The sequence below is a fragment of the Platalea leucorodia genome (assembly GCF_965183815.1).
Source record: "Platalea leucorodia genome assembly, chromosome: 11".
Classification (NCBI taxonomy): domain Eukaryota; kingdom Metazoa; phylum Chordata; class Aves; order Pelecaniformes; family Threskiornithidae; genus Platalea; species Platalea leucorodia.
This window is the reverse complement of record NC_138833.1, coordinates 4,873,966-4,893,920: the sequence shown is the minus strand read 5'-3', so window position 1 is coordinate 4,893,920 and position 19,955 is coordinate 4,873,966. Positions and strand designations below refer to the sequence as shown.

Below are 19,955 nucleotides of genomic sequence, written 5' to 3'. Positions count from 1 at the left end.
TTATTTGACATCTTGAACAGTAGCCAAAAAAGCTATTATAACTATAAAACACATTCATTGGTATAAATCTCATTAAGTTGAGCAATTTAATTAAGGTATTGACATGCTTAATTGATACGTGCAAGGAGAGACCATTTTCATATCTAATTTCCATATGCTTTCTGCTTTTAAAAAAACTAGCTCCGTAAAAATGTTATAGATTCAGCTAAGCCCTGTCATCCCAAAGGAGCACTTGCTACCATTTACCTTGATTTAGAGCCAACTACTCTTCTAAGTGGAGCTCCATTAAATGGATCTGATGTATGCCTGACTCAAACATGCGTCAGCTTCTCTTATGATCAATAGTGGAATATTTATATTAATAAAGCACCAAGTTAATTAAATAAAATAGTCTTCTGGGTAAACTTAAGATACTAGGGGATGGGCAGAGAATCAATATATTCTGCCATTTGAACATTAACTATGTGCTCTGAAATTTTATGTTATCTTAGCAAAGATGCTTGCAGTGTGGAAGTCTCAGATGCACAGAAACTCCCAGTGCAGAAAGCTCCTAAGGGTCTCGTGCAGGATTTGCTTATCGAGTTAGAGGAAAAACAAACAAAAAACCTTGGATCTGTTTGGCTTCTGTGACTACCCTCTTCCTTCCTACAAACACATTAGAAATCCTTTATTTTGGGTTGCGACTGGACATAGTCAAGTAGGTATTTTCCCATTCCAGCCTTGCCAGAGAAGGAGCGTGCATGAGAAACTTGCCAAGGAAGGGTTTATCAGTGATAGTGAAGGGTCATAGGCCACCTATTTTGTTTTTGAAGAAAATACCCTCAAGAAATTTTTTAAACTACCTTTAAAATCACTTGGCCGCTTGTGAGCGTGTCTAGTTCTGGTGTATTGTATGTCTCGGCCAAAAGGACAACTGTTCTTCAAGCCTTCTCCAGCAGCGTGGCCTGCAGCCGCCCCCATGGGCGCAGGGGCAAGTGGTGGAGCACGCAGGGGCCATGCTGCCGTGCCTCTGCTGAAACCCTCTCAGACAGAGCTGGGAGAGAGATTTCTACATGAGTGGGTCGCTTCGGACCGCTATGGAAACTGTTAGAAATGTAATCATAAGTCTCAGTCACAAATTCACACCATTATTTTGCTCTGAAATGACAAACTCCGCTGTGCTTGTTGCATTGATGTTATTTCTGTAACATGCAGATGGCCTTTGAAGGAAGCAAGTTCCCTCAGGTAGCATTGCAATGCACTGATACCACTTTATTCTACCTTTTATCTACATTTTAATGCTCCAGTAATACAATAAAGTGAAAAATGTTTCTGTAAATAATACTGCAGCTTTAAAAGAATGCCTGACTTTGATAGCCAAGGGGATGTGTGCAAGGAAAAGAAAATCTTAATTCAATACTAATAGGTTATTCAGTCAGCTTAGAACTTGTCCTGTGAAAATACGTTACCATCTGTTTAGTCAGAGGCACCGTGGCATTGCTAAAAACACTGTCACCTCTGGTCCAGAGGCGAGCAGTTGTGTGCCAAAGCGCGCGATGGAGGTGGAGAGCGGAGCGTTCCTGCCTGCAAGCTTAGCTGGCCGGCACCGGGCTCCTTCTGCTCCCCTCTCACACTTCTCGGGGTTGGTTTGAAGGCAGTGAGGTAAAACTGAGGGAATTAGAGTGTGTTCGTTTGGGCCTTCTCATGTTTAAAAACTGAGATGCGCTGGGCTGAGCAGCAGTCATTGCTGAGCGTGCAGCGATTATTGAATGTCTCGTGACCGTAACCTGGGGTCAGGATCTGAATGGGAGATTTCAATGAGCCCATTCTTTGATGGCTTCTCTATGAGAGATGCCGTCTACCATACGAACTGAATGAAAGCATCACGTAAACCCACAGGGACGTAGCATATGGATTAGTGTATAGAACTTATTAAAATAATCAGCAGGAGTAGTTTTGGGCTGTTGCAGGAAAATGGCGCTGATATTTTCCTGTGATGTATGATTTTGACCTGGTCAAAATATTTCTAATTACCAGTCACAGTGGAAAAGCTGAAGGAATAGTCTCCTCTGTCTTGCAGTGAATTTTGTGTTCCAGTAGCCAATATCAGCATTTTGGCATTTACTGAAAATACTTTTTGTTTTGTTTTGTTTCTAATTTTGTATTAATATAGAATCTTCTGAAGAAGACATATATTTGGTGTGCTCAGTACTTCCAAATACGCTTCATACATGGAGAAATATACTTTGGCTCTTCTCTAATGAAAGCATGTATGCTGCATATGAAAATTCAAAATATTTAATGGATGTAAATCTGTACTTCTGCTGTATTACTGTCTTTGGTGAAGTGTTGGTAATGCATCCCAACCCTACCATTTAGTATTTGTTTTGCCTTTCTTCTTTTATATCATTCTTATGTTCTATGATTTAGAAAGACTGAACAAAGAGTGCAAGCTAGAAACAACATTGGAACCATATGTGTTATAGTTGTATATAATCTATAGCATAATCATATACATTTAACAGGGTGGGATAGGTTTAGTTAGAAAACCACTTTCTGGGTTAGACATAGTTCCCCAGTATTGAGAGCTGTCTTTCCAGAAATTAGCTGTTCAAAGAAAGGGCAAGTGATTGCATCTGAGCTGGGATAAAAACAGATTCCACCATGAATTACTTTCTGGAACCAAACAAAACCCTTTGTGTATGGAACTGCAGTGCAGAAATTGTTGTATTTTTTTGACTGACTCTTAGTTTCTGCCTCTTGATTGTTGGTTTTCTGTATGTACATCTGGAAGTAATGATGTGAATAAATAATATCAGAATGTAAACTTTCCAAGTTTTATAATGAAGATAAATTTGTTTTTTTGATAAGATAGAACTATTTGTGTCATATGAAAAGGTTTTAAATTTTATAGTATCGAATACAAGATTTAAGGCGAAGTCAGTCTTTGTGTGTGAATGTGTAATGTAGACCAAACAGTTTGCGAGATAACATGCCTCCTTGTTCATTACTAGAAATGGCTGTGTTTAGTTTCAGTGTTCTTGGGCAATCCGTTTGCTTCTGAGTTGTTACTCCCCCCCTGCCCCTTTGGTAGCGTGCATTGATTTTATTTAAAAACGAATAATAACCCTGGATGCCAGTTTCCTGGCCAGAAGCTTAGTCAGATCAGTGCCGGGGAGGGGGGGAGCTGGGAGCTCCCATTATCGCTTGCGTTGTTTGCCTTTTAATAACGATTCGAATGTAATACATCATCTAAAGCTGCAAGTACAGAGGCTTCCACTGTCTGGGTGATGCGAGTTCTCTCCACCTTTGCATTTGAACGTAATTTTTTCCAAGTGCCAGGCTGTATTTTGAAAGTAAAGCAATGCATCTTTACCATCAAAAGCTTTCCTGTGAACTTCATGCTACACATACGTGACGCCCCTTGGCTAATTGTTTTTTTGCAAAAGCCTGCTGAAGTAGTTGAACAGAGGTGTCAGAAATTGAAGAAACTTTTAAGTTTGGGGTAATTGAAAGCCAAGTGTTGCTGTCAGGCATAGTTTCTTCTGCAGGCTCGCGTAGCTGTAGTGGACTTTAGAGAAAGTCATCGTCCTTCCCAGCAGTGATGAAATCGGATCACTCTGGAATCTGATATTTGATTTGAGAGTGCTTCAACGATGAAATAGCAATGTGTAGACTTCTTGCTCCTTCCCTTTGGAGCTGTTGTGCAGGAGGCCCTCCTCCCTTTCCCCGGTCAGCTACCAGCTTTTTTACATTTAATTTAATTTTCTGAGCTGACATTGTCAATCTGAAATTCAGCAACATGCCTGACAGTGAGTCAGAGGAAAGCCGAGTTCATTTTTGGAAGTGGCTTTATGCAAATAAATCCTTGTGCAGATTGCTGAAGCAAGGCATTTGCTGATGAATCAGAGTAGTGCCCTTGTTTCCTTGTCGTCTTCAGGAATGAAGCTCAAAATGTGCCACAAGAATCTGAGAGTTACTGCAAACAATTCATGCATGCCCACATCTCCCTATGAGTATTTTGATTGTTTGGGGATAAAAACTGCATTTGTTTTCAGAGTAGAATCTGGAGGTTTTCATAATGCAGCGTTTGGTTGGCTTCAGGGAACTTAACTCGGCTTGTAACTTTCTCAGGCCAGGCTTGCTTGTAAGTGGTGATGAAGACCTAGGGAGACTGTTAATTCTTGTGAATTGTCTTGATTTTAGCTTAGTTTTCAATAAAGTTTTAGCTCCTTGGCAGGTGATCTACCAAAACACTAAAATAACAAATCCCTCAATAAGCTGAGTGACATGATTACAAGTTTAATTACTTTTTTGGAGGAATTTATCATTTTGTGTGCACATTAGCTGAAGGTAATTTAGGTTTAGTTCTATGTTATGTTAGTTAGCATGTTTGTTCTACTAGTATACTTTATTTTTATTTTCTGTGTTTAAAACACCTATCTTCTATTCAGATGCCTTTTTCTAAAGCGTAGCACTATTGAGTGATAAACTTTCTGTGCATGGAGTGGGATACTTGAAGGTGCTTTGCCTACATGGATAGTCATTGAAAAAAAGAAATGGTTTGGTTATGTTTCAGTGAATCTTTTCTTGTATGTGTGGATAAGGTAGCAGAGTGAGGTTTGTAGGTGTGATTCAGCTGTAATGGTCAGGGAGGACCTGCTCGGAAATAGTTGAATAGCTTGTGGGTTCATGGAGCCTGCTGTAAAAAGGAGAAGCTAGTATTACTTAAACAGTGGCGTCTTGCATGAATATCCCCAATAGAGTTAACCACCTTGTGGTATTATATCTTGGTCGAATAAATCTAGATGTCATATCCACATAGAAAAATGCATTAAGGCTTTAAACCAGTCTAAATGGTATCTTCTTACATCTGCAGTGTTTCACAGAGGCTTTCAGGGACTAAACGATTCATAGCAGGAAAGATACGTAAAGGTGAAGTTGTGAAAGAAAAATAGAAGCTAAAACATTACGAAAGAAAGAAGGGACAAGATGCATAAAACCCTTTTGTCCTTTGTCTGGGGCTTCGGTACCTGCTGATGGAGTACAGACTGCTGAATATCACTGCAATAGATATTACTGGTCCAATATTATAATTTCTTTTTAAAACTTCTGTTGCAGCTAAAGCAATAATGTCTCCCTCTTACACTGCTACACTTTTTACCACAGAATAGCAGCCTCTGGATAACCAAGGCTCAGCTATAACCAGAATGTTGTTGTTCTCACTGCAGTGCATTGAAATAATTTGCAATTCATTTCTGCCTCACTAGAATAAATGGAATGTCACTGTAGTTGTTTTTACTATCCAAGGATTCTGTATAATTTTTATTACTTTTATATAGCCACAGAAATGCCTACGGTGATCATGCAAACAAATGAAATAATCGGCCTCTTTCAGGAGAACTTTGTGAAAAATAAAGCCTGGATCTTTACACATGCAATTGCTACTCACTGCTACAAAAATAGTCTATTTTCATAGCTAAAGTACAGGATCACAGCCTGAACTAAATAAATGCTATTATGACCATCTTTATCATTCTACTGTGTGACGGTTAGGTGCACCAGAATATAACTGGTCAGGGAGGTACTTCTCTGAATATATTAGTAAAGTGCAAAAAATTCTTTACTATAAAAATACTCATCATTAACAAAGGCAGAATTAGGTCAAGAAAGATCGTTAAAGAGCGAGTCTTCCTCCAGATGTTAATCAGTTACCCAGTGACGGTGCCGTTTATTAGCTCATGTTTCAGACTTTATGATTTCACATATTTATCTCCTAAAATAAAAACTCACAGTATTTTTTAAAAAGGTATAACCAGTAAACTGCAAATATCTTTTTGCTAAGTGATCAGGCTGGGCTTAAACAGGTGTTCATTTTTGGTCTGTGGAGATCTGAGGAGGGTAATATTGCCTACTGATTTTTAGAATTTCCAAATGTATAGAATTTCTTTCCAATACAGCTCAACAGGCAAAAAGTATAAAACACACAACAGGTCAAAAGTATAAAACTTGTTGAGTGTGGTTTTTTTTAATTAGCTTAAAATAAAGGAGCCTCCATATAGCTGAATTTCTACTTTAGAAAGTATTAACATGAATAAGCAGTGAGAGAGCTTTTTGAATTCACATGTTTTAGCAGCAAGCAAATATTTACAAAAATGGAAAATCACTGGGAGATTCATTACTTTCCACTGATGTCAGCGCTTCACTCCTACCTCTTTGAGGTGTATGTTGTTCCTACTAAATCATTTTAGTGCCTCTGTGCTGTGATCTCACTTGGTCGGCGAACCAAGTGTAATAGAAGTGCATTGGTAGAATTTGGTATTGTGTAGGAACGTCACCACATCGGGATCACTTTGGTTTGTCCGTGATCCAGTTGCGAATGTGTAGTAGTTCTGGATAATTCCACAGTAAAAGAGATTTTTCTGTCAAAATGAATCTCTCTTAAATACGTTGTCAGAATTGGGCATGCTGTTTCTCTGCTGGCAGGCCAGTCTCACTACGTGCGGTAAGGCTTGGTGTGTAAATTGCATAAAATGGAATACCTAATGTATATGACTTTAAGGTTGGGGGTATTTTTGTTTCTTCCCGCACCCTGCTAGAGTACCTTGCTTTAGTCACATACCGCCTCTCATTGTGTCTCATTGCCTCATCTATAAAAAGGAAGGATTGATTCTATTGATACCATTTTGTAAAGCAGTGAAGACCTATGTTAAATACTACTAATAAAGAAGCCTTATTGTCATTTGTCAGTCAGAAGCTTTATCGTATTTCTAGAGGGGTGCTTCTCTTCAGGTGTTTCCTCTGAGTCCACTGTCAGTTACTTTCCAATTCCTGCTCCTGGACGTATCCAAAGTTGAGCATAAAGACATCGAGGTAAAATATAGTGTTTGTGCGTGTGTTCCAAAAGACAAAACAGATGCTGCTTTCTAAAATGAAAACTCTGCTTCAAGATGGGTAGTTTTAAAATAAGTCTCCTAAATGCTCTCTGATCAGTATTTGCTCGGCATTTTAGAAACGGCAGGAGGAGGGAGGAAGAGTTGTAAAAGTCATAAATACAAATGTTCCCTTTAATTGGGTATTGACACATAGGTTATTTTTACAGTTCATTTAAAATAATAAAAAAATATTTACCAACCTTGTAAGAGATATTCTGGTGGATTTAATTTTTTTCTGGTTTTGTGTTGGGTGTGTTGACAGCCAAATGTTGTAGCACTGTGTCTAATTTAGTGAAACAGTGAGGGGGTTTTTTGTTTTGTTTTGTTGTTTGGTTTGTGGTGGGGTTTTTTGTTTGTTTGTTTGAAGTGACTAAGGAATTTTTTAAAATCTCTTACGAAGCGTGCCCAAATGTGTATCCACTGATCTTTTAAACATTTAGAAAGACTTCACCATGTACTGACTGATCTCTGCAGTTGTGTCAGGGCAGAAGTCACAAGTCTGTCAAAGTCCATGCAGGTCGGATCTCTTGAAGGGTCTTTATTAACAGATGATTTTTAATTTGGCCTTGGAGAAAGCGGAAGATGATGCTTAAATAATTATCTACTGCTGAGATCTTTCTCCTCCTTGATTGCTTAGTGAACACCCTTCCCCAGTCTTTAAGCTCAGCCTCTGCCTAGCGTCCTGTTCTTCAGAACGAGAGTATGTGTATGCGGCTTGGGTTAATGAGACTGCGTGAAGCTTTGAGTGAATCTTGAAGTATAGAAGTATAGAGTTAGCACCTATCACCTCACAGTAAAAGCAGATCAACAAAGAAATCGTGGTGTTTATCATCTGGAAGCTTAGCAGTAGTACTTGTGCAGTAGCGCGTGACTGTGTGAAAGCGGTGAGGACTGGTTTAATTGGAATTTTTGAGCTAAATTCCCTGCCTTAAAACAAACAAGACAATACTAGAGTGAGTTTCTCAATGGCTTCCCAGATCATGAACTGAGAGCCAGCTATATTATATTTAGCAAAAACACAATCACCTTGCATTGTTCAGGGCACAAAACATCCGTAGGACCTGCTCTTGTTTTGCAGAACTCAGATGCTGTCAACATCTATACTTTTCTTGCAGTAGTAGCAGGAAGAAATTTTTTTCCTTTTAGAAAATCAGCAGTGATGCCAAATTTCCACAGAGTAAATGCTATACAGTACTATTGTTCTTAAGCTCTTGCCTTGTAGCCCGTCAGCAACAAGACTTATCCATTTTTCCTTTTAGACAGAGAGTTAGAACTGCTACTTTATGGTAAATACCATCTTTTACACTGAACGTACAGGAAGGGAGAAGCCATTGCTTCACTGAGTGCATAGGGTCCCTCCTGAGAATAGAGGTGCTGATGTGAGTGTCAGACCTGCCACAGCTTGTTCTTATTACTATTGTAGTGAGCTGATTTGGTCAATGCTTTTCCCACCTGGAAGATGATAAATATCTTGAATTTATCTTGCATATTTACCAGGCTCAGAGTTACCAAATTGTCCTCAACAGCTAACTCAGTTATTTGTTAATCCATCTATAGAACAAGAAATCTCTAATATTGAACAGTTTTGGAAATACTAGGACAATAGCTCCTAGATAAGAATAGTATTTAGCTGTTGAAAATGTTAAATATTAATTTTAACCATTAAAAAACTACCACGCAATTTTGGCAGAGCAGGGAAAATTATTCTTCTGTTCTTTGCTGTAAATGAAAGGCCAGCTTAATGTGATACAAAGACATTTTAAAAAATGTGGTTGAGTATATTTACAGAGTCTGTTTTGATCCAATCTCGACGTCTGCATCCTTGAGTTTGTGCATACTGGCACTCATACCTCCAGATACATTTACCACGCACGTAATTCAGATCCATTTCTTGCATACCTCCAGCATGGTGATCCCGCTCTTGGCTCAGTCTTCTTAACACACTTCTAAGGCACAGCAGCCTTTGCAATTGCACACTTATCGCAAAGGAGACGGATGTGCGTCCTTCTGCACTGCTTCCTGAGAATGAGGGGCTGGAGCTGCATGAGAGGACGTGACCAGATGAACTGTAATATGCTCACTTCTTTGAAGGGGCATTGTATTGATGGGCAAGAAGAAAATGTAGCAGTTAGAAGGGAATCTGTGCTGCAGCCATTCTCCTGCTGGTTTTATGATCCTGGTTACGCTATGCTTGAAGTTAAGCAGGGTTTGAGGCATTGCAAGTTGTTGTGGATTGTAATAGAAACTCTGGGAGACAACAAAGCTTCGTTGAGAATGTCAAGCCTTTAGTTAAGAGAAAAAGACACTGTGAATATTAATATTCTGTGCTGGAATTGGTACAGTTATAATGGAGTAAACTTCTTTTTTTCCCCTGTGGATTTCCTTTGTATTTCTATCTCTTTGCATGTTACCCCATTTTGTCTTGCAAACTCTGCCCTTAGTAAAGACCGGTGCCTTTGCCCTGTCTCTTCACTGGCTGTAGAAGTCTTGTATCTTCCCTCCAGCTCTTGCTCCATGAAAAAGCTGACATGTATCATTCCTCGCTTCACTGACTTGCTTATCTTTGATTATGTGTTACTTAGAGATACCTATTCTCTTTGGATTATCCTCTAATTTTTCCCCATCTGTTACTCTTTAACTCCTTAATTGTGTTACTTAATTCAGTCAAATGTTGTAGGGTAGAGTTTATGTGCAACATGCCGTACAAATTAAAACTAATTCTAATGAGACAAATTGCAGTGACCAGGTTGTGTTACGTTTGTGACCTTTTGCAGAGCAGTTCAGCCTGGTTTTAGTCCAGTTGTAAAGAAATGTTGGGTTGAAGAGTAGTCACTAAACTTGAATGCACAAAACCTCAAGAATTTTTTATTTTGTTTTATTTTGGTAAATGCATAAGACTGAAATGTTTTTAACCCAGAAATCCTATTTATTAAAAGAATGTAAACAAGTTACCAACATGGATTAACTAATTCTCATTTTTCTCAGCTGCACATTCTGTAGCTGGAGTGAAGCTAGTGGGCAAAGTATTTATTTCTTGGCATTGGTGGCAGCTGACACTTTCTTACAATCAGTATTCATACCTTTCCATTGCGTGCTTTGCAAAATAAAACTAAAGAACATAAACTTTCCAATGTTACTGTGTCAGGAAGAGATGGTGCGAAACAATTGGTTATTTTGCACGCTCAAGCCCCCTATGCAGTTGAATCAACCAGTGTTTGTCGTATGGTTTTGTATCAGCTGCTACAAAGAGAGTTGTGTCTGAGCTCTCCTTTCCCATTCCAAGAAGCAATTAAATTATGGATAAGCTAGAAGGTATTTGAAGGAATGAGGTTAGTTATTCTGGATTTTTCCTTCATGTTAGCTGAACATTGGTTCCATGTGTTAATGGTGACTCTGTGAGCAGACTGTTTTCTTACGGCATCAACATACAATAACATACTGGCAAAGATACGTGATTGGCTGTGAATCATTTGCTCCTGAGTACTAGTTCTTTAAGTCTTTGCATTAAACTTTTAGATGTTAAAGGCAAGTTGAGTTCTTTGTTGGATAACACTGAATGGTGATCTTTCTTTTAGCCCATTTGAGTGGGAGAAATAATAAAAGAGTAGTGTTCAGCCACAATAAATACTTCTTAATCAAGCTGCTTTTCAGGCAGTTCTTTGTTTAAAAAGAGTCTTTTTAAATTTTAGAATCTGTGTGCCAAAAAAGATCTGGAAGATAACTGGTAAATGCTCAAAGGGTTTTTTTTGTTTTTGAAAAGGGAGACAACCTAAGCATAGTGCTATCAGTGTTGATTTTCTGGTTTTCGTACAGTACATCTTATTTTCAGTACCATTGTAACTTTGCAAGTCGTATTAAAGCAGCTATTGTAATGTTTTAGATCTGTAGTTCAAGTGAAGACTCTTATTTTATGAACGTTCAGAGGGTCTCTGGTCCAGGTAACAGATTTATGTTCTGTCACTGGCAAATTAAAAAAAGGAGTCTTAATGTATTTTATTGCTATGTTAGACAGTTGAAATTTCACTTAGGAAGCAATAACCAGTGTTAAAGCAGGAAGCCAAAACCCAGCATTGTAGCAAAGACTACAGAGGCACTTAGAAAACGTCAGCAGTTTTGGGTGGATTTTTTTTTTTTCTTTCCAATCCTTTTATCAGTAAGGCTCTTGCAATTCACATTTGAAGATCAGGAAAACAATATTAGACTTGCAGCGGGAGTTAATCTGTGTCCAAAGCATTTTAGTTAAATTAAAGTAAAAACTAAAAAAAAAATCTATTGACTTGTGCCAACTCTTGTTTGAGTCCGGGTTAGACTAACGCGTGGTCTGCTGTGCTGTGAGGGCGCCTGAGCTACAGCTGCTGGGTTTTGTTAGCTCCTGCATCTCTGATCTATGCAAACTTGAAGTCAAAGTTCTTGCCTATCTCTGTGGCTGTTTCCCCATCTCTGAAATGAGAGTGCTGCTTCCTTAGGGGCGTTCCCTGCACGCTGCTGGCTGGCGAAGCTGGTGGTTGAACGTGCCCAGAATCGTCGCCTGCTGTGCTTTTCACCTAGCCGGTTCCTCTGTGAGCTGCTGCCGAGGCCTTTTCAAGCGTGTTTCCATCGGGCAGGCCCCCTGTATGAAGGAGGCGGGGGGGGACACTTCCAAAAAGAGACCACACTTTATTGAGGCTGTGGCTGGTTGCAGAATCTCTGTGCTATTTGCACTGCTTGAAAGCTGTGTGGCAGGCTGAACTAGATGAAACTTGTCTGTATTTATGAAAATAACAGGGAGAATAATCCAAAACCATCCATTTAGCTCAACGTGTCTGTTTTATCAGTACGCAAATGAATGTGTTCCCGTTGTTGTTGGGCTTGCTGCTTTCTGTACGGAGGAACCTTTGTGAACGAGGGTGCTGCTGACATACTAGCACATTTTCGTTTGTCCTTAGGTCAAGTGCTTTTGGTCAGCTCTCTACCATTGTCCATTAGGGTGAGGATTTTTAGAAGTGTGTATTTCTCTAAAGGCGGAATTTTTCAGATTTCCTCCTTAGCATCCATCACGCATCCAGGCATTGGATTCGTCTTCCATTACAGAAATGGATGGCTTGAAACCTCTGTGTGAGAAATAGGAAATGTATTAGTAATCATCATTTATTTTTCTTCAGATTAGTTGTTTATTTTTTCTTGAATACCGCAATACTTTTTTGTCTGTTTTTTTTAGGGTTTTGGTTTGCGAGTTTTTTTGGTCTCACATTGGTTTATCTGGTTTTCTGCAGTTGCTGTTAGTAACTAATATTTATCTTGCATACTGTCAGTGAGAGCTTCCCGTTATGTCTGTTAAGAGAAGTAGGGAATGAAAAGCTGAAACTTTAAGATAAACTATGTAGACGAGTTGCTTGTTACAGCCTTCTGCTCCCTCAGAGCAAATGTTACGAAGTGCAGGGGCTGAGCCTGGTTGGCGTTGGCTCGCTTATGAAAGATGCCAAACAAGAGTTTGGCACAGTGTTAGGGAGCAGAGACGAACGCTCTTCCTAACTGTCTCAAAAAGGGACGACTGTAATTGTGAGAAGGCAGTTATGGAAAACGAAGCATGCAGTTGTGAATTTTCTTCCGTGCTGCGTCACTAACGCCGTGCAGGCTGTCAGTTCTTCAGACCACTAGAGATATTTATGAAATCAGTCCACGGTCCTGGAGGTTTAGAGAGGCACTGTTGTTAGCTAGAGGAGAGCCTAAATGGAAAATAAAATTAATACAATTTACAAGAAGATTGTCATAGAAAATGGATGAATTTCCTACAGTCCCCTGGTTTTGCCTGACTGCAAGTGAGCGCTGAGCATAAAGACAAAGCACAAAGCAAAAATATAAATTAGCCCTTTTAGACCACAATAATGTTAGAAAAAAATACTTGAAAAGCTAATTTATTTTTAAACCTGATATGGAATAATGCTCAATAAAATGCCCGACAAATGCAACTTGAGGTGTTGGTGGGTATAGTGTGGTTTTATTTGATCACACAATTCTACTTTGTTGAGCCCTTTTTACTCCGCTTTGTGTGTGTCTTGCTTTTGGGTCTTACTCATTTTTGCCTTCCTAAGCCATTTTGTCACACTTTTACTGTTGGCTGTAGCTCTGCTGTGCCTCGCTGTCACACCAAAGTGACTCCCTGTCATGAAATCGGTCTTCAGCGTAAGACTTCCTTCTTATAGGTCTGAAATACACTTTACTTTCAACTCTTCTGTGTTCGGGTTGCCTGATCATTTGTCTGGGTTGAAGGTCTGTCTTTAAAGAACTAATATTTTGTTGCTGGCAAAAGAAAGGGGAGGTGAAGGAAGGGTCAGGGTGTGGATCAGTGTTAAACAAATTGTGAAGGTCACAAAGAATTTTAATCTGGCTTGAAAAAGAGACTTGTATCCAGCAGCACATTTTTGTTTGTGATAGTCTGAATGGACAATTGTGGCTACTTCGAGAATTTGGTGTAGACTGCATGACTGGTATAAATTGAATTAGTCTCATGACAAGGACATAGTCCCCTTTTTTTTTCTATCTGCCTGATGGAAAGCAGAAGAAAGCCCTGCGTGACACATCTTGACCCACAGTGTCACTGTGGGCTTTTGTGACAGGCTCTGATTTCTGGCCTCTCATTTGATAAAGCCAATTTGGTGGAGACTAGAAAGGAGGCTTGCTGCAACACAAAATGTACTTACAGAAAAGAGTATCTGGTGGTGAGTACAGATGACTGCCGTGCAGCCTTAATAACCATTAGAAAGCCAGGGTTTCTTTCTGAAAACGGGGCAAAGTCTTGGGCTTGTACAGCGTAGGGACCCAGTCACACCGAGTGATGCGCTGTGTAATATCCTGCGCTGTGGTATCACCTGTCTTTGTCCTTTTCTCCAGTCATCCCTGTGCCTTCCATTTCCTCCATTTGGTTATTTCTTCCGTTTTTCTTTACCGCTCTTCTGCCTTCCTTTCATCTTCCTACACTTCTCTCTTCCCCCCACTTTGTACCCTGAACCGGAGTGAAATAGCTCCCTCTCTTCCACGCTGACAGGGCACCAGCAAAGAGTCATTGTGAGTGCCGCTTTTCCTTAGCCTGAAAGCATTCCAACTTTCTGATTCTGCATCCGTTTCCCTCCCATTCATGATGCCCTCCTACCTGCCTCCATTGGTGCTGGTAGGGGGTTGCAAACTTGGAAAATTCCAGTAATATTTATGGTGCATCAAAGGAAAAAGGAACTGAATGCAGGTTGTGTAACAGAAAACTGTAACCTGCCGTGCTCGTTGCTCTACCTGCACTTACAATGCAGATATAATGATTTCAACTGAAACATTTTGTGATGTTTTAAGTACTAGAAAGACATTTTGAATTGCTGTTGGTTTGTTTGTTTGTTTTAAACAAGGTTAAAAATTCTGTCATTCCCATCGATACACAGTGCAGTGGTGTTTCGTTTTTTTGGGGTTTTTTTGGTTTTTTTTTTTAAATGCAGTGGATCAAGATCTTTTCAGTGTAAATTTACAAAACTCACAAGAGAATGATTGTCATGTTTTTCCTGAATATTAATTTCAAATAAGGAGCAGGAGTAGCCAAGTATTTTTGCAGTTGGTAAATAAACAGGAGCATGGTGAGAAAATTACATTTACGCTACAGGGTTGCAATTTCAAGGCGTAAGATTTGGCTGCAGGTACTCTGACAGCGAATCATGGCATTGTGCCAGCGTCATGACCACATCTGAGTGATGGTTTCTGGAAGTTCTGTCATTTGTATCACGAATTCTGGTGGTTTTCGTTGGAGAGTCATTTCAGCTCATGCCTTTATCTCTAGAGGAAGTAAAGAAAATTGAAAACATCGTGTGGTGTAACAAATCCATAAACATCTACTTTTCCAAGCACGTTTATGTTCCATTATCTCATGTAGATTTGAGAAATGTGTTCTCTTGTTAATACAGTGTATTTTTTTTCTCTTCCCTTATTCAGAGACCTGAGTGAAAACCAGATAAAAGGAATCCCTAGAAAGGCCTTTCGAGGAATCATTGATGTGAAGAACTTGTAAGTGACAACTTCATTAATATTTGTGGTGAAAAACATTCTCCCTAGGTTATGATTGGCTGTTACCGCATGATTAGCTCTGTGCAACACAGAAGGGAGCTGTGGACGCTGCTATGTGCAGCAGGTTATCATCAAGGGTCTCCCTTGCTACTTTGGTCCGCACGTACGCTGTGCAACACACCTGGGAAAGTTTTGAGCAAAGAAAAAAGTACACTTAAAGGCTTTACCCGTCCCTGCAGTATTGTCCTGCAAAATCCAGTGAAACCACAGTCCAAGCCTTGAAGCAAGATATGCGTAGGAAAAGAACTGGTCGAGTTTGGGGGTGCGATTGAAGTATTTCACTTAGATTAAATTTTCTGTCCCGCCACTTGGGTGGGAAGTAAATATGGCAAAATGTGGCACATGGGCACAGTAGTTGAGCACAAATATCAGAAAATGAAAAAATATTATGAGAAATTAACCATGCATGCTTTGACAGTTTGTATTGAAAATTAAAATAATTTTTAAAAGCCATTAAAAAGAGAAAAGTGGGTTTTGCTGTTTGTGCTGATGAAGCTAGTCTGTCCTAGCCATTTTCTATGACATGCAGTCTGAAATATGTGTAAATAAAGACTTTCTACTCTGTATTTCCAGAGCTGCTAGAGGCTCTTACATGTTATGTACCAGAAATGGATTTTTGTGTGCACCCACACACTAGTGCACCATTGGCATCATTAGAGTCAACACGAGGTGAATTGAAAAAGGAAATAACAGCCAGCAAGTTGGCAGAGAGTCAGGATTTCCTGAGGAAACTTGCAGCCACTCTCGGAAGCATTTCAGAGCCATTAGAATTAGCACTGTGTTATTACACCAGTAGCTGAAATCTGATACCCCAACATGTTAAATATTGTAAGCACAGTGTAAATAGTATAGATTTTTTTATTTATTTAGTAGAATGGTCAGCTGAAGGAGATCTAAAAAGAAGCTCTTTTCTACAAACAGTCTTGCAACATACCTGTGCTCTGTTTTCATTTCTTGCCCCAATGAGCAACCTCTTTAGTGTCCGGACTAAATTTTTTCTATAGGCAGCAGGGGAACTGTTAAGGGCAGTCAACATGAGCCAAAGTGTGACCACATCTGCATCCAAGGGCAAAGCACAATTCTTGTACTTTCTCTGGTGATGCTGTATTGCAGGGAATATCACATCGCTGGGGTTTGTGCAAGGGAGACAGTACTGCAAAAGACCAAAGCAGGACTTCCCCAAACTGGAAAACCCAGGCCCGGGAGCAATGCTGTGAGACGCCCCTTGCTCTCTCTCTGAGCACTGTGCAAGGTTCCTTTGGAGCCTTTGGGACAGACAGAACCTGAAGACTTTTACACGTCACATAACAGTTACAGCTGTTTCTGCAGGCGTCCAGCGTACTGAGCCTGTGTTTCTTCAATGGTTTGTTACTTGCTTCATGTATATTCAACAGTGACTGTAGCTTTTCAGGTGTGAAGGCTTTTTTACCTGAATGTCAGCTTGAGAAAACACATCTCGAGGAGCCATTTAAACTCATCTAAGCCTCCTCTTCAGTGGAGCAGCATCAGAGGACCTGTGTGAACAGATCTAGTTTTTAAGACACAGGAAAATACTGGAGAATATAGCTTACAGTGGGAAGAAGTTTGTGGACTTTAGACAGAAGCGTGGCTTTTTTGTCACGTTAGCGTGAACTTTACTTACATTGTGTAATCTAGAGGAACAATCGATGGTGTTTTGTTTCAGAAAATCTAACTTTCCCAGCTATAATTCACTGTTAGTTGTCTAACTTCGTTTAAAATAGCAACATTCGCATTCAGAGTTGATTTCACCTCTGGCAAGGTGTCAGAGAAATCACGGGTGTTCTTTGATTTATGCACCCAGTCTCTGTGCAGAAGGAACCAGGGCGTCACCTATTACAGGAGCTGATAGCAAGGGATGGCTGGCTGGACTGCTTAGAGGAACTCTGTAAATGTTGGGATCTAAAGCTTGAACAAAAAATTGTGGCTGTCAAGTTAGGCAGTATCTATTATTTTGCTGTAAAAGACACAGTATCAGAAGTGCTTCCCTGTAGCCACCGTTCCTGTCTTTCAGGAATACTGAAGTTATCACAAAATCATAAAATAATTCTGGTTGGAAGTCACCTCTGGAGGTCATCTGGTCCAACCTCGGGCTCAGCAGGAGCACAAAGCTTAGTCATCTAATTAATAGATTTGCTGATGTGAGCCGCAAGTACTGATGGTGTAGATAAATAGCAGGAGAAGCAGCCTTTTCACTCAGATCTATAGTAATTTTTTCTTGACAAGGAATGGATGAATTGTGTATCCAGGGTGGTTCATTAGATCAGACGACTGTTGCTTCCAGACACAGAGTAGTGGCCTATGAGTTGCTGAGAAAAATGTGACAAAATCTGGAGCCAGTTTGCTGCTGGAAAGGCATTAAAATTTCTGCAGCAATAACTGTAAGGGTGTGATGCAAGTTGAACCAAGTTAATATTTAAAGCTCTTAAAGCTTTAAGCACTAAGCTTAAACATGCCAATTCCCATTCTCAGTCTAGATTTGGCAGCCAGATCGCTCCCTTCTGAGTCACAGAAATGACCATGCCAACGAGCGCGAGTGTTCAAGCACCTAGAGGAGGAGAATGAGTCCTTGCCTTTCAGTGCCATTCAGCTGCTCCAACACCTGCACTGCTAATCGCTCGGTGACTCTCTGACACATACGCACTAATGCGAAAGCAGCAGGGTTGGCCGTTTCTATGGTTATCACTTCGCAGATTTATTGTCATGTCTCAGAGTTCTTCCACCTTTGAAAGCGTAGTTTTGAGGGATCTCGGAGACTTTTAGACATAAGAAATAAAGTTATATATTCTCCTGCGCTCCCCAGCCCTTTCCAATTTGTCTTTAAAATTCATATAGGGAAAGGCTGGCATGGAGTTGTCTCTGTTTTCATGGCTTGACATTTAACATGGCCTCACATTCTTCCAGTTTCTACATGAAGTGTCCGAATGTCATGGCAAAGATGATAACTCTGTAGATATTATAACAGGGACACAGCAAGTGCTAGACCACGTGAAAGTCTTCAGATTAATGCTGTCTTTAACAGCAGTTTGAAAAGCTTCCCTCAGGAAAAAAATGCAGAGAAGTTGATGCAATAGACTAAGCTGGGGCGTGAATTCCTTTTGGATACAGGCTCCGACATACGCAGCCTAAGGGCTTAATATAAATTACAGTGGGTGCCATTGGAAAACCCTGTGAGAACTACCCTGTCTCAACATGGCCATAGCAGTAAGTAACACGAAGTGGCAGGCTGTGTCCCGTTGGAGCATACTGGTGGGGAAAAAAGAAAAAAAAAAAAAAAAAAAAAAATCCAGAATTTAAGGGAAGAGGGGCTGCTGCGTGTGCTAAGCGATGAGACTTTTTGGTGACGCCCGTCTAGCAGCAGGACTGCAGAACTGGCTTGGTACTGATACGGTTTTGGTCATTTAAAAAAATAAATGTTAAGGTGATAGGAAAGGGAAAAAAGTGTTACAAAAAGCAATGTTTCAGGATATTCTTCACCATGCCTTTCTTTTTAAATGGTAAAAGCTTTCTATCTTTTGTCATTCTCTTAGCAGAGCAGCAAGCCCAGGAAAATGGGCTCGCATAAGGGCTGTGCTAAAGAGCAGCTTTTAAATGTCAGGGAGACCAATGCTTCACATGAGACAAAGCCAAAGCAGCGGCTGGCAAGAATGAGGTCTTAAAAGTGAGGGAAATTTTGTTGTGTGGATTATTTTCATATGAAGTGTTTTCTGCCGTTTGACTATAGCATCAAAGGAAGAATCTGCACACAAAGAATAAGTTAGTAAGTCGACTTCTAATTAAAATACAGAAATAATTATACAGCTTTTAGAAGTTTTCATGAACATATAGTGTCCATTACCAATAGTGAACTTATATGGGAATTTGACATAAACTGACACTTTGAACATATTGTAGAATAGATGCATAAATGCTACTCAGTGGTCCTAAAAGAGTTGAACAAGCAAGGGCAAGAGAGAGCCAGCTTGCAGTGCGCACCTGTATTTAATTTCTGTTACTTATTACTTAGAGAACAGGAAATGTTTCTTGCAGGAATCTAGCCCCAGGTAAGCACATTTATTTCAAGAATTAAAGTATGTGGATTTGGGTCTTGTTGAGCTTTGGGCTAACTCAGCACTGTCAGCTGTGGTCTTCCATCATAAAAATATATAGAGCCGCTTCTTGGATTTCTGCACGTTTACCCTGCTTGTGTCACATCTCAGCATTCAGATGAGTGTTTCTCTGGTGAGGCATTCCTGCAGTTTCTGTTGAATTAGCCTGCCCAGCCCACCTTATTTTCAGCAGCCAGATTCCCAGAATAGGAATATGCAGAGATTGACTCAAATAAAGATCCTGTAACAGCAGCAACTGTTCTTTTAAGGTGTTGCTTGTGGTTATTGGCAGTAGGCTCCCAGCTCCTTGTTGTGCCCTCTTCAGGACTGTGAAGCTGAACATGACCAATTGAGCTGCGTGAGGATCGCAAAGCATTGTAGGAAAGTGATTTCGTGAAGGCATGATAATATCGGGGCTTGTTGTGTTGCAGGGATCATTCCCCCGTAAGAAATGCACGGGACAGATTTCAAAGAATTACTCTTCCTGGCAAGTTGCTGCCCTGTGTCCTTTTGCCATCTCTTGACAGAAGTTTATTCCTTTATTTTGCAGCATTGCAGTAAGGAAAATCAATAGCTCAAGACTTACCAGCAAGCAGAGATCAGTCTGAGACTAAAATGGCAAGACTCTAGTTGTGTGTTTCCCTAAGCCTTTTGCTCCTTTGTCACCCATTCCTGTCTTGTACCTTTCAGACTGAAGGAAAAGCTACTTCTGTAAGCAGTGAGAGTGCAAATGAACATCTCGGATATATACAGAGTGCACAGATGTGGTGTCGGTGTCTGTGTCAACGCAGCCTCCGTGATCCACATCAAGGAGCAAGTGCTGGTGGCAGGGCTGGGTGGTAGGAACTGGCCCGTG

At 40.2% G+C, this 19,955-nt stretch overlaps 1 protein-coding gene across 1 annotated transcript in view; it reads left to right on the top strand.

The window, feature by feature from the left end:
- Positions 1-19,955, top strand: part of SLIT3 (slit guidance ligand 3) — a gene marked incomplete at both ends in the record, with an annotated part of 527,658 nt that overhangs the window by 259,076 nt on the left and 248,627 nt on the right. The window contains one exon of the mRNA XM_082324538.1: positions 14,862-14,933. Within this exon, the coding sequence (XP_082180664.1) occupies positions 14,862-14,933 (72 nt within the window). The remainder of the gene's footprint in view (positions 1-14,861; positions 14,934-19,955) is intronic.